Source organism: Crinia signifera, chromosome 12, assembly GCF_055691185.1.
Source record: "Crinia signifera chromosome 12, ASM5569118v1, whole genome shotgun sequence".
NCBI classification, from domain to species: Eukaryota; Metazoa; Chordata; class Amphibia; order Anura; family Myobatrachidae; genus Crinia; species Crinia signifera.
The window spans coordinates 80,971,851-80,986,539 of NC_139228.1; the positions used below are offsets into that span (position 1 = coordinate 80,971,851).

Consider the following 14,689-nt stretch of genomic DNA (forward strand, 5'->3'; position numbering starts at 1 on the left):
TGCTGCCCCGTATATATAACACATGGTGGGGATATAACCCATGACCTCAGCGCTGTGAGGCAGTAATGCGAACCATTACACCATCCGTACTGCCCCGTATATATAACACATGGTGGGGATAGAACCCATGACCTCAGTGCTGTGAGGCAGTAATGCAAACCATTACACCATCCGTACTGCCCTGTATATATAACACATGGTGGGGATAGAACCCATGACCTCAGTGCTGTGAGGCAGTAATGTAACCATTACACCATCCGTGCTGCCCCGTATATATAACACATGGTGGGGATAGAACCCATGACCTCAGCGTTGTGAGGCAGTAATGCTAACCATTACACCATCCGTACTGCCCCGTATATATAACACAGGGTGGGGATAGAACCCATGACCTCAGTGCTGTGAGGCAGTAATGTAACCATTACACCGTCCGTACTGCCCCGTATATATAACACATGGTGGGGATAGAACCCATAACCTCAGTGCTGTGAGGCAGTAATGCTAACCATTACACCGTCCGTGCTGCCCCGTATATATAACACATGGGGCCTTATTTTGGTTCATTCTTTCTGACAAAATCCTTCTTAGATGGACAAAACCATGTGCACTGCAGGGGGTGCAGATGTAACATGTGCAGAGAGAATTAGATTTGGGTGAGTAATTTTGTTTCTGTGCAGGGAAAATACTGACTGCTTTATTTTTACACTGCAATATAGATCTCACTTTGAAGTAAAACCCCACCCAAATCTAATTCTCTCTGCACATGTTACATCTGCCCCACCTGCAGTGCACATGGTTTTGCCCATCTAAGAAGGATTTTGTCAGAAAGAATGAACCAAAATAAGGCCCATGGTGAGGATAGAACCCATGACCTCAGCGCTGTGAGGCAGTAATGCTATAACCATTACACCATCCGTACTGCCCCGTATATATAACACATGGTGGGAATAGAACCCATAACCTCAGTGCTGTGAGGCAGTAATGTAACCATTACACCATCCGTACTGCCCCGTATATATAACACATGGTGGGAATAGAACCCATGACCTCAGCGTTGTGAGGCAGTAATGTAACCATTACACCATCCGTACTGCCCCGTATATATAACACATGGTGGGGATAGAACCCATGACCTCAGTGCTGTGAGGCAGTAATGCTAACCATTACACCATCCGTACTGCCCCGTATATATAACACATGGTGGGAATAGAACCCATGACCTCAGTACTGTGAGGCAGTAATGTAACCATTACACCATCCGTACTACCCCGTATATATAACACATGGTGGGGATAGAACCCATGACCTCAGCGCTGTGAAGCAGTAATGTAACCATTACACCATCCGTACTGCCCCGTATATATATCACATGGTGGGAATAGAACCCATGACCTCAGCGCTGTGAGGCAGTAATGTAACCATTACACCGTCCGTACTGCCCCGTATATATAACACATGGTGGGGATAGAACCCATGACCTCAGTGCTGTGAGGCAGTAATGCTAACCATTACACCATCCGTACTGCCCCGTATATATATATATATATATATATATATAACACATGGTGGGAATAGAACCCATGACCTCAGCGCTGTGAGGCAGTAATGTAACCATTACACCATCCGTACTGCCCCGTATATATAACACATGGTGGGAATAGAACCCATGACCTCAGCGCTGTGAGGCAGTAATGTAACCATTACACCGTCCGTACTACCCCGTATATATACCGTATTTGCCGGCGTATAAGACGACTGGGCCTATAAGACGACCCCCCAACATTTCCACTCAAAATATAGAGTTTGTTATATACTCGCCGTATAAGACTGCCCCCTATTCCGCACACCTACCACACACCAAATAAAAGGTAAAAGAACATCAGATTTGATTTAGTATTCGTATTAGTGCCATTACAGTACCAGTCATTGTTCCGCCGCGGCCAAGCTGGATACCGCACCATACTGGACGGTATGTAGAATGAGGTGGGCGGGCATCGGGAGGCCACTATGGGCAGCTATGTCTATCCCAACTGAAGTGCACCCGGCGTATAAGACGACCCCCCCACTTGGAGGCATGTTTTTCCGGGCAAAAAAGTAGTCTTATACGCCAGCAAATACAGTAACACATAGTGGGGATAGAACCCAGGACCTCAGTGCTGTGAGGCAGTAATGGGAACCTTTACACCGCCTGTACTGTTTTAGTGTATACGTGTAGTTTACCCATAAAAAAAATAGTGTAATGCTGTGTACACACGCTGTGATTCACACTCACTTTCTATTGGATTTGAACTATCGAACAGAAAGCGACCCCGAATCGCGCATGTACAACCGCATTCGATCCAGATTTGATCCTGATGTGCAGCATTGGCAACAAACGCAGAAATAGACTGCTAATAGTTTCTGCTGGGAGCAGCGTCCGTCCCCCCCCCCGCACTGTCCCCCGCACTGTCCCTCCCTTCCGTGTCCCTGCGGACACCGATATCAAATCGCTAACTGCTGCCGCCATATCGCACGGTACACGCCTTAACTTTAGATGTTTCATTCACAGTGGCTGATACTGATATGTCTGGAGATCATGGCGTTCTATTGGAGCTCATTTATTTTCATTGCTTTTATTTTTGTATTAGGCATTTGGTTTTGGAGTTTTGTGTACCCTACTGCACTCTATTTCTGCTGTTCTTGGACCTATTAAAATTACTACGTGCAGTATACATACTTACTACCCGCACTATAGCATTTATTAAGTATAAAAACCTAAACATAGTAATACAGTATCACTGCACACTCATTCTGCCGTCCGGTGCCTTCATTCAGTCCGTGGTGTCTACAAGAGAAACAGTTAACTGTGTTGTCCCCTCCTGCATCATGTCTGTAATATCAGTGCAGGAACATTGCACCAGAGCACTGCTGTTCTGTGGTTGGGTACTTGGAAAGGCAATCAAAGTCCTCTGCCACGTTTGGAACCTGACTGAAGCGGACAGGGAGCGTATCCTCCTCAGGTGTTTATTCTCCGCATGTAAAGCAGTTATAAGATGAGTTACAGAAAAATAGCAGATTGAGTAAAGCATGATCCAGCAGGACCACGGGGAGAACTGGTGTATACGGAATATAAGGAGAGAACTTGCACAGCCTTGTTTGCCGGAGTTGTGTACTTCTGTGAAATTGTGTCGTTTCTTGTGTTTCGTTACTGGCACATGTACTTGAAGTTCTCTAATTTGTGCATGAGTTAGATTAATAATGGGACATGGTCGGCCGTGGAGGTCCTAGTCTACTGTCATCATTATCTCTGGTTTTACTATACGTTCCCAACTACATCTTCAGCGGTATACCCAGTCCCAAGGATGCATTGCACATGTGCGTGGGTGATGCCAACGGCGCAATGCATCCTTGAAACCAAGGATGCCGCTGAAGACTAATCCAATGGCTCCTGGGGACGATTATGAATAAAGGTTTTCTGAATATTTCTGTTTTGGGATATCTGGAGAAGGGGTACCCACCCTGTGCTATGTTACATGTTCAGGATGGGCTTCTTGTGCCTTCTAAAAGCTAAGAGAATAAGTGAGAGAGCGCTCTGGTTTCCTCACACACTTCTATACACCTGACAGGATGCTTCCATTCTCTGGCCACTGGTCATTGTCCTTCTGAATAAACGAATTGACCGCTGAAATGTCATTAGTTGTCCTTGTTGTGTAGCAAGAGATTTGCGATAACGTTTTACAGTCCGGTCCTAAGTATATTGTTCATCTTGAATCATGTTTTCCTGGGATGGTATCAGAATCTTGGCAGCCAGGATCCAGACAGTCAGAATGCCAACAGCGGCATCTCGACATTCAGAATCCCAACAGATCCCGATAAGTATTTTAATCCTAACTGTCCACACCCAAAAATGTAACCCTCCCTGTAGTGCCTACCCCTAAACCTAACCCCAATACATGCCATTGTGACTGACTGTTGGGATCCTGACCACATTTCTTCCAAGTTTTAGTCATCTACAGACTTGTAGAATGTGCATCAGTGCCATCTGTTCTTCTCTTGTAGAATGTGCATCTCTTCTTCTCTTGTAGAATGTGCATCAGTGCCATCTGTTCTTCTCTTGTAGAATGTGCATCTCTTCTTCTCTTGTAGAATGTGCATCAGTGCCATCGCTTCTTCTCTTGTAGAATGTGCATCAGTGCCATCGCTTCTTCTCTTGTAGAATGTGCATCAGTGCCATCTCTTCTTCTCTTGTAGAATGTGCATCAGTGCCATCTCTTCTTCTCTTGTAGAATGTGCATCAGTGCCATCGCTTTTTCTCTTGTAGAATGTGCATCAGTGCCATCTCTTCTTCTCTTGTAGAATGTGCATCAGTGCCATCTCTTCTTCTCTTGTAGAATGCGCATCAGTGCCATCTCTTCTTCTCTTGTAGAATGTGCATCAGTGCCATCGTTTTTTCTCTTGTAGAATGTGCATCAGTGCCATCGCTTTTTCTCTTGTAGAATGTGCATCAGTGCCATCGCTTTTTCTCTTGTAGAATGTGCATCAGTGCCATCTCTTCTTCTCTTGTAGAATGTGTATCAGCGCCATCTCTTCTTCTCTTGCAGAATGTGCATCAGCGCCATCTCTTCTTCTCTTGTAGAATGCGCATCAGTGCCATCTCTTCTTCTCTTGTAGAATGTGCATCAGTGCCATCTCTTCTTCTCTTGTAGAATGTCCATCAGCGCCATCTCTTCTTCTCTTGTAGAATGTGCATCAGTGCCATCTCTTCTTCTCATAGAATGTGCATCAGCGCCATCTCTTCTTCTCTTGTAGAATGTGCATCAGTGCCATCTCTTCTTTTCTTGTAGGATTTTCACCTGAACAGAGTAAATCTGGAGGAGTCCTCAGCAGCAGAAAGCAGTCCTGCGGGTGCCCGGCCTAAGAAGAAGAACAAGAAGTCCTATGATCTAACGGTGGCAGATAAATTCTGGCTGAAGCACAAAGGCAGGTAAGTGATCAGTGTTGTGGGGCGGATCTTAGACTTCACATACGGTATATACCTCACATCCAATGACACTTTCCCCTCTTGAGTTTATTCCTCCGAGGTTTACTGGTGTATATGATTATGCACTATGTCGATTTTCTATACTCTCCGTAATGAACTGTATCGGACTACTGTCGGCAGTTTGCATGCACTGAACAATGACGTGACTCCATCTGTTGGTGGTTTATTTTTCCTATTTGTACAGTTTTAGCAGATAACTGACTGGATTTGCAGACAGTTTGGGCTATTCACCTACTATATCACCACGTGTTTCACTTCTCCCATATGCAAATGTATCTGTCTTTCTAACCATACTCTATAACGGGCCTATTCCACATGCATCCTCCAGCTGCTGTAGAACTACACATCCCACCATGCCCTAGTAGCAGCAAAACTGTGGCAAGGCATGCTGGGATGTGTAGTTGCACAGCAGTTGGGGGGACACAAGTTGAATAGCCTTTTTTTTTTAGCTTTTGCTACCGATCCTCTAGTTTTGTATGTTCCTGAATGCGATCGATGGGAACAGTCCGCCGCACAGACTAGAGCAATCTCTCTCATTCTCCTCAGCCCCTTTCCTGAGGTCGCTGAATCAGTCCAACAAGAACTGGAATCCTACCGCAGCCAAGAGGATGAAGTGAAAAGACTTAAAACCATAATGGTACGGAGTATTCCTAAGCAACCGCCACGTAGAATGTGCGCCAATTTAAATGTTACAGTCAATGGTTTTATGTTTGCTGCAGTATTGAAATGTATTATTTGCCAGACTATACCAAAGTACGAAGGTTAGAACGCACTGTAGTGCAGGCAGTGCACCCACGCTGGGGCATGGTTCTTGAAACTGGGCCTTCTGCATGGCAAAAGAGTTCTTTGCCTTTATATGTATAATATCCTTACTCATTGCTGGACCCAAGATTTTCTACCTAACAAAAAATTTAGGGCCAAGTAACTATGCACCTGGACAAAACCAAGCTGCGCTGCGGGTGGGGCAGAAGTAACATGTGCAGAGAGAGTTGGATTTGGGTGGATTGAAATTTAATTGGCAATGCAGAAATAAATGGTATAAATGGTGCAGTATCATAGATCTAGGTAGATGGTGAACAGGTACAATAAATAAATATATATATATATATATATATATATATATATTTATTTATTTATTTATTTATTTTTTATTATTATTATTATATTTAGTTTTCACTTAGGGCCAGATGTATCAAGCTTCAAAAAGTGATAAAATGGAGAGTGACATCCAGCCAGTCAGTTCCTAACTGTCATGTTACGGTATGGGTTTAAAAAATGACAGGAGCTGATTGGCTGCTTGTTGATCACTCTCCACTTTGTTTGATACATCTGCCCCTTGCGCCTAAGCCGTATATTGTGATGGTTTTGATGTATCTCCTCAGCTAACATGAAGGTTATTAGTAGTTGGAGAGGTTTTGCACCATTCCGCATGATGCGTTCCTGTGGGGAATCCAATATCGCTATATTAGGGGTTGTCGTACAGTATAATGCATCTCGTCTTTCTCTGCTGCTACATGAATGTTCTTGTTTCAGGGTCTGGAGGGTGAAGATGAAGGTGCGATCAGCATGCTGTCTGACAACACAGCCAAACTAACGTCCGCGGTCAGGTAGGTGCCAGCACTTGGGCTCCTCCCCTGAGCACTGTGTCCGGTATATGCCGCATGGGCAGGAACGGAATCATTGTGACATCACTGTATGCGCTTGTTACTAACGGTGTTTAGGTTGGGCCTCTGCCACTGACAGGTGTTTTAGGGATATGGTCGCTAGGTCGACAGTATAAAGGTCAACATGGCTTAATTTAATGTCAACACATGAAATCGATCAACACAAGCAGAAGGTCGACATTAGTTTCGCACGTTTTTTTTTATTTTAAAAAACAGGCGGTATTTCCTACCCTACCATCCACTAGGGTGTGGAGGGAGAATAGAATAGTGGCGAGCCATGTGAGGGGACGCGGTATACTGGTACTGGTCGACATTCGGCACAAAAAAACGTGGAAAACTCACATTGACCTTTTAACTGTCGGTTTTCCCAAGGTCGACCTAATGCTTGTGTCGATCCTCCAACTCGGTCGACCTTTAGTGGTTGAACTAATGTATGTCGACCTTGATATTATAAGCCATATGACCAGTGGTGGCTCTCACCTTTGCGGAGGAGGGGGGGCTGCCACGATGCGACACACCCCCCCCCCCCCCTCCGCTGCCGCTGCTAGGCCTCCCCCCTCCGCCGCCCATCCCAGCTGCCGGTCCCCTGCACGGGGCCAGTGCATGCACAGTAACTTCATACATACTCCACATTCGCTGCCTTTGCAGCAGCCCCCGGAGGCTTAATCAGGTTCCCGCCACTGGCTATGACCCATACCCGTTGTTTTATGTTTTTTTTTTGTTTGTTTTTTAATACCTCCTTTGAGAAGCCATATATATTTAATAGCATTCTATGGGGTAGATTCCATTAAGTGATTACAGGGAAATCTGTGAGAAAACGCTGTACTACAATCTGCCCCTCCGAGGTTTGCTACATGTGTGGCCCCAGCTGCAGTATAACGCCACCTCTCGGTATTCCCTGCCTCAGGAACTGACCTGCTACTTATTATGTCCCTTCAGTTCTCTTCCTGAGCTCCTGGAGAAGAAGAGACTCATCGATCTGCACACAAATGTGGCCACCGCCGTGCTGGAGCATATCAAGGTCAGTTGTGACTGTGAATCGCACACAGATGACAATACATATGGCAGCATTTCTACAATGGTTACAACTCTAGGTACATCTGTCCTCCCAAGTTCCTAAACTGAATGGAATGTTGACACCTCTTATCTTTTGCTACAATGCTTGACCGATGGTACTGACACTATAATTGTTACATCTTTGTTTTTAAGGGGGGTATGCAATGCCGGATCACGGCTGTCGATCCCTCCCAACAGCCGTGATCCAGGCCCGTTTATGTTTTGCCTAACAGCAAAGGCGGGATTCAATGTCCTGCCTGCCGATCTGCGACATATGGGCGTGTCCGCGTAATCGTCAGAACAGGCCTGACCGCTTCTAAAGTCGGGACCGTTCTGCCGTGATCCCTCTTTGGTAAAGACAGCATTGAATAGGGCCCGCCGCTATTTCCCCCGTCAGAAATAGAGGCAGAGCATTGCATACCCTCCTAAATCATTATTTGAAAACCATAATGAGACAGGCCTGGCAAGGCAATCCACATCCTGCCCCTCCCCCGTGGGCACTGCCTAGTGAGTTCCTCCCTGGCAACCAACTCCTCAGGAACAACCATCACTGCGCGTCATTGGGTTGTTGGTTCAAAACCATGACCCATTCCAAGCTGTTCTGCTTCCACTGCTCTAATATGGCCACCATAGGATGATACTTCTTTGGGCAAAAAAAAAAGGGGTACTTGTGTATTTTCACAGCGCCCCTTACGTAGTCAGCGTCCCTGTCTGATGCAGAGTCCCTGTCTGCATCAGCGTTGTGTTCCCGCAGCCAGCGTAGTCAGCTTGTGTCTGCATTGCCGTACCCTGCCGCACAAATTACTGAGACGCACGAGCATCTCATACGCAAGTGCGTCTCAGTAATTTGTGCGGCAGGTACGGCCTCTCCATTGGTGCCCGCATGATCACCTCTCCGCCGGTGTCCGCCAGCACAGGGGATGTGGCGGTTACTGGCACTGTGTGAGAGGCGCTCCCTAGGCCTGCAAGGGACGCCGGGGACAGAGCTGCAGCTCGCGGGGACAGTACAATTACAGCCTGATTTTTATGTGAAAAGCCCCCTCTTTCAGGCGATAACATGGGTTTTGGGATATGTTTCCGGACCAATGTGTTACTGTAGAGAGATGGGTCTCTAAGGGCTGGTTATTGAGGATTTTGCTTCGCGTGCGCATAATCCCCAAAAATTGTCAGCTGTCGGGGCTAATTGTATAGTATCTCTGGGATCCATTAGCTGCGGTAATATCCCCCTCAATGTAGTAAACTGAAACCCAGAACCAGGACACCTAGAGAATTAAACATTGCTCATTTCAGGCTTTCAGTAGCCATAGTCATTATCCATTCATTTAGGATTAGGTAACATTCAGTAAAGCAGTGATCTAAGATCCCCAATAAGTATGGAAATGAGAGACAGATGATATCGGTGTGTGCTGCCAGGCCAGTGCCAGTGTGTAGCGGTACTCTGTAATCTGTATGCGTTTAGTAATGTCTGCTCACATAACGGCTCTGTGCCGTGTATCGTTTATAATTGCACATCCTGACTTTTAAGATGTTTTCACATTGAGTTTTTGGTTACGATTACTTGCCTGTCAGAGAAATCCAGGCTGCTGTTTTCTGTGGAAAACTTTGTTCCAGAGGGGGAATGTTTTTTTCAGTTTCCAATTTCTGTTAGAAAAAGAAAGGAGCAAAAACAACCTGCAAAACAAGTGCTAGAAGCTGCGCCTTAAGGGGTGCGCACACGGTGCGATCGAAGCGCACAGTGCGGTGTACTCATGCGATTTAGTCTATATAGTACAGATATGTACTATATAGTCTCGCCTGCACCAGCTATTTTTCTGTTTGATTTTGATGCCGCGTATCGAAATCGAATGCGTTTAAAGTTCGATTCATTTTGATTTCGCTTATTTAAGCAAAATAGAATAGAAAAATAGATGAAATCAGACCGTGTCTGCCCAATTGTAGCTTGTTTGACGTATTGTTCTTCCTCACACACTTACCTCGCGTGTTCTGTCCCCTCATATCTTCCTAGTATCCCCTCACTCCCGTGACTGTAAGCTCTCCTGGACAGGCTCCTCCATCCGCTTGTATCCCTGTCTCCGGTGCTCTCTGACAGTCACCGACTCTAATTATTTCAGTATATAATTTCTCTAAGTATTGGATCTAATTCAGCATGGATCGAAAATTGTGCGATTATCCGCCGACTACCCGTGCGCAGCATTAGCATTGCAACTGAGCAACCAAAATAAACGTCTGGAAATGGGACCCCTTAGCAATCGTATAGTAGACACCGGTGCAGAGGGGGTCCGGGATATCCCTCTGATGGTGCCTACACACATAGCCATTTTCTAAGTGATCTGATTACATCGGTGTGTGTGTGTGCGCACACTGAGCAGCGCTGTGTGTGTGTGCGCTGAGCAGTGCTGTGTGTGTGTGTGTGTGTGTGCTAAGCAGCGCTGTGTGCTGAATGATCTAGCATAGCCTCTGTAAGATTATCTACATGCAGCCTCCCAGAGAGCATTTCTGACTGGTTGCACCAAGCCAGGGAAAGCCCAACCTGATCGTTGCTGACCATGCACCAAGCCAGGGAAAGCCCAACCTGATCGTTGCTGACCATGCACCAAGCCAGGGAAAGCCCAACCTGATCGTTGCTGACCATGCACCATGCCAGGGAAAGCCCAACCTGATTGTTGCTGACCATGCACCATGCCAGGGAAAGCCCAACCTGATTGTTGCTGACCATGCACCATGCCAGGGAAAGCCCAACCTGATCGTTGCTGACCATGCACCAAGCCAGGGAAAGCCCAACCTGATCGTTGCTGACCATGCACCATGCCAGGGAAAGCCCAACCTGATCGTTGCTGACCATGCACCATGCCAGGGAAAGCCCAACCTGATTGTTGCTGACCATGCACCATGCCAGGGAAAGCCCAACCTGATTGTTGCAGACCATGCACCATGCCAGGGAAAGCCCAACCTGATTGTTGCAGACCATGCACCATGCCAGGGAAAGCCCAACCTGATTGTTGCTGACCATGCACCATGCCAGGGAAAGCCCAACCTGATTGTTGCTGACCATGCACCATGCCAGGGAAAGCCCAACCTGATCGTTGCTGACCATGCACCAAGCCAGGGAAAGCCCAACCTGATCGTTGCTGACCATGCACCATGCCAGGGAAAGCCCAACCTGATCGTTGCTGACCATGCACCATGCCAGGGAAAGCCCAACCTGATTGTTGCTGACCATGCACCATGCCAGGGAAAGCCCAACCTGATTGTTGCTGACCATGCACCAAGCCAGGGAAAGCCCAACCTGATCGTTGCTGACCATGCATCATGCCAGGGAAAGCCCAACCTGATTGTTGCTGACCATGCACCATGCCAGGGAAAGCCCAACCTGATTGTTGCTGACCATGCACCATGCCAGGGAAAGCCCAACCTGATTGTTGCTGACCATGCACCAAGCCAGGGAAAGCCCAACCTGATTGTTGCTGACCATGCACCAAGCCAGGGAAAGCCCAACCTGATCGTTGCTGACCATGCACCATGCCAGGGAAAGCCCAACCTGATCGTTGCTGACCATGCACCATGCCAGGGAAAGCCCAACCTGATTGTTGCTGACCATGCACCATGCCAGGGAAAGCCCAACCTGATTGTTGCTGACCATGCACCATGCCAGGGAAAGCCCGACCTGATTGTTGCTGACCATGCACCATGCCAGGGAAAGCCCAACCTGATTGTTGCTGACCATGCACCATGCCAGGGAAAGCCCAACCTGATTGTTGCTGACCATGCACCATGCCAGGGAAAGCCCAACCTGATTGTTGCTGACCATGCACCATGCCAGGGAAAGCCCAACCTGATTGTTGCTGACCATGCACCATGCCAGGGAAAGCCCAACCTGATAGTTGCTGACCATGCACCATGCCAGGGAAAGCCCAACCTGATAGTTGCTGACCATGCACCAAGCCAGGGAAAGCCCAACCTGATTGTTGCTGACCATGCACCATGCCAGGGAAAGCCCAACCTGATTGTTGCTGACCATGCACCATGCCAGAGGAAGCCCAACCTGAGCACATCCCTTTATAACCGCAATTTAACTGACTACATCCAGCAGGATAACACGCCTTGTGACAAAGCACATGTCGCCTTGTGCTGGTTACACAAACATGACCAGGAGATTGGGTTACTCTGATGCTTCCCCAGTTACCAGGTCTCAACCCAGTAATGCAGATTAGGGCGATTGGGAGATATGCAGCAACTGCATGATGTCATTATTTCATTATGTCCCCATAAATAGATCCAGGTTTAAAAAAAGAAATTGAGTTTTAATTGGATATGCCCATTAATTAGCTGTTTTAGGAAAAACAACCTATTATCTAGCTACGGAATAATTTTCTGGAGGCCAAAGTTCCCTGCTTCAAGGAATTGAGGCCCTTATTCAGATCTGATCGCAGTACAAATTTGTTCTCAAAATGGGCAAAACCATGTTCACGGCAGGTGGGGCAGATGTAACATGTGCAGAGAGAGTTAGATTTGTGTGAGTTATATTGTTTCTGTGCAGGGTAAATACTGGCTGCATTATTTTTACAATGCGATTTAGATTTCAGTTTCTACACACCCCACCCAAATGTAACTCTCTGCACATGTTACATCTGCCCCACCTGCAGTACAGCATGGTTTTATCCATTTTGAGAATAAATTTGTACTGCGATCAGATCTGAATAAGGGCCTGAGTCCCTTGCCGCACCAACACTTTTGCTAATTTTCCTTTAAAGGAAATGTATCGTACAGTATTTATATACATTATATGTTTTGTGCAGTTTATAAAGCCTACGTGTTTGTTGTATTACTTTTTAGTATATCCAGATGGTTTTTTTTAGTAGCCTGTCTGAACCGCACAGAAAATCGCCGTATGCCTTTACTTAAACTGATCTGTATGCAGAACTATTTTATCTGTGCCCGGGAATGTTTTTTGATTAATAATACGGAACTGCTGGAAGGAGATATTTAAAAAAGAAAAAAACGTAAATGAGGACTTGAAATAAAAAGTGCGGCAAAGGTTGTTATCGCTCAGAAGTGGCTGCGGGTTGACCTTCCTGATCTCATTAAAACGCATTAGAAGCTTCTGCGAAATGTTTCCATGAATCATGAGCTGTCTGTCTGTATATTATTAGTAAAACATTTTCCTAAATATCACAAAATTCTAGATTGTTTCATTTTTCCTCCGTCAACCTTTCAGTACAGAGGAGGCCCTGCCTCATCATCTCCATGCAGCTGTATTTGGAAGTGTATTTTTATTTATTTTTGCAACATACACACTTGTAATTATTCTCCATCCCTTCGGACGTTCTTGAATGTTATATTTTTTAATTCTACAGTTACAGTTTTATTGTGATATATCCCATCACATTGCTACCTTGTGTCTTTGTTTACTCGAATGTACAGTATGGTCAACACGCCAACCGACCAGTTTTGCTGGCCCCGAGAACCATAGACAATGACATCACAACTGGATGGGCAAGTTTAAATGCCTGCCCAGTGATGTCTGGCCAAATATCTTGTAGCTGCTTGTTGCGTATGTTTACCAAATCTGTCGCTGAGTTCATCTGTTGGATGGCTGGTCTGGTGTGTGTGTGTGTGTGTGTGTTTGTGTGTGTGTGTGTCGAACCTTAGTGGCAGAATTTTTACCAGATTGAAGAAAAAAGACAATGGAGCTGCGCTTTGCAAAATCACGTACAATTTATTAAAAAATACTAAAAATAAAACACAATCAATTTCATATAATTTGAATATAGTGGCCACTGTGACAAACAAGACAAACACACATATAACAATGCTCTGTTTAGACTGTTAGTAAATTATTTAGAACTGTGTTCAACTTGTTAGTCCATAGCATTAGTAAAAAAAACGGTAAGTATTGCTTTAAAAATTTGCAATTATTAGAAATAACTGTCCCCCACTCATGTGCACATGTTAGTGGAATAACTCACTTATTTTTGAGGGTTTTATCCTTTCAGAAAAGGTGGGGATCCGGCTCTTGATACTTAGGAGTTGGTGGGACCAAACGATTTTAGCAGTTCACTGCGGTCACTCAGTATATAACTCCCATAGGACTGTATCCAGTTGCCACAAAGCTTTCCCGTCGCCCTCTCAGCGCTCAAACTCCTTCTCTGTTTTACCAGATTGGACTTTCAGCACATACCATTCTCCACCACTATATGGAATTGATTTTCTAACAGAACCAGTAAAACCTCCAATAAAAATTTGGTTTCATAATAATTTTATTTCTATCACCCCCCCCCCCCCCCCCCCCCCCCCCACCCTAAAAGGAGTGGAGGCACGTCACGGAATTCATAATCATATTACAGAGATTTACCTTTACAAAAAATACCAAAACTATAAACTACAAATGCCGGATTAGATTAACAAATACAGAAAACAGTGAATATGAAGGGTGTGGTATAAAAGACATACGCTGTCCAAATATACAGTTATTTGGTCGACAGGGTTCAAACCGTATATAATTTTTGTGGGTTAGTATCGAGCTCTGTCTTAATTATTAATCAATATGCAGTGAATATACATATATATGGGTGCATATGACTGTATACAGTAGAAATTGGTAATGGACTCAGTATGTTTGCAATTGTAATTTACTTTAAACAAGGATTAAATTAAAAGTGTACACAATTGGCCACAAAAAAGTGTAAATTGGTCATAAGCATAAGTTGGATAGTCTGTATGCTCAGTCCTAACTGTGCACACCAAAGGTTGGTGATTCCTCCCTAGGATTGCGTAAACTTTAGGAACAGTCTGAACAGTCTGATAAGTTTCAGTGATTTCAGGGTTCAAACCGGTAAAAGGTAGAAAGTGGGTAAGGTTGACATGACAGTGGTTGACACATAAAATGTTGACAAGTATTTTGGGTATCATTTTGTATGTGAACCCCTTAAGTGGCGCTGCTGTCGCGGAC

General features: G+C 45.4%; 1 protein-coding gene across 2 annotated transcripts in view; it reads left to right on the forward strand.

Moving 5' to 3' along the window:
• Window positions 1-14,689, forward strand: part of SCFD1 (sec1 family domain containing 1) — a 101,906-nt gene that overhangs the window by 44,614 nt on the left and 42,603 nt on the right. For both annotated transcript variants that reach the window (XM_083166973.1, XM_083166974.1), the window contains 4 exons: window positions 4,824-4,963; window positions 5,567-5,657; window positions 6,554-6,627; window positions 7,624-7,705. In XM_083166973.1, the coding sequence (XP_083023099.1) occupies window positions 4,824-4,963; window positions 5,567-5,657; window positions 6,554-6,627; window positions 7,624-7,705 (387 nt within the window). The remainder of the gene's footprint in view (window positions 1-4,823; window positions 4,964-5,566; window positions 5,658-6,553; window positions 6,628-7,623; window positions 7,706-14,689) is intronic.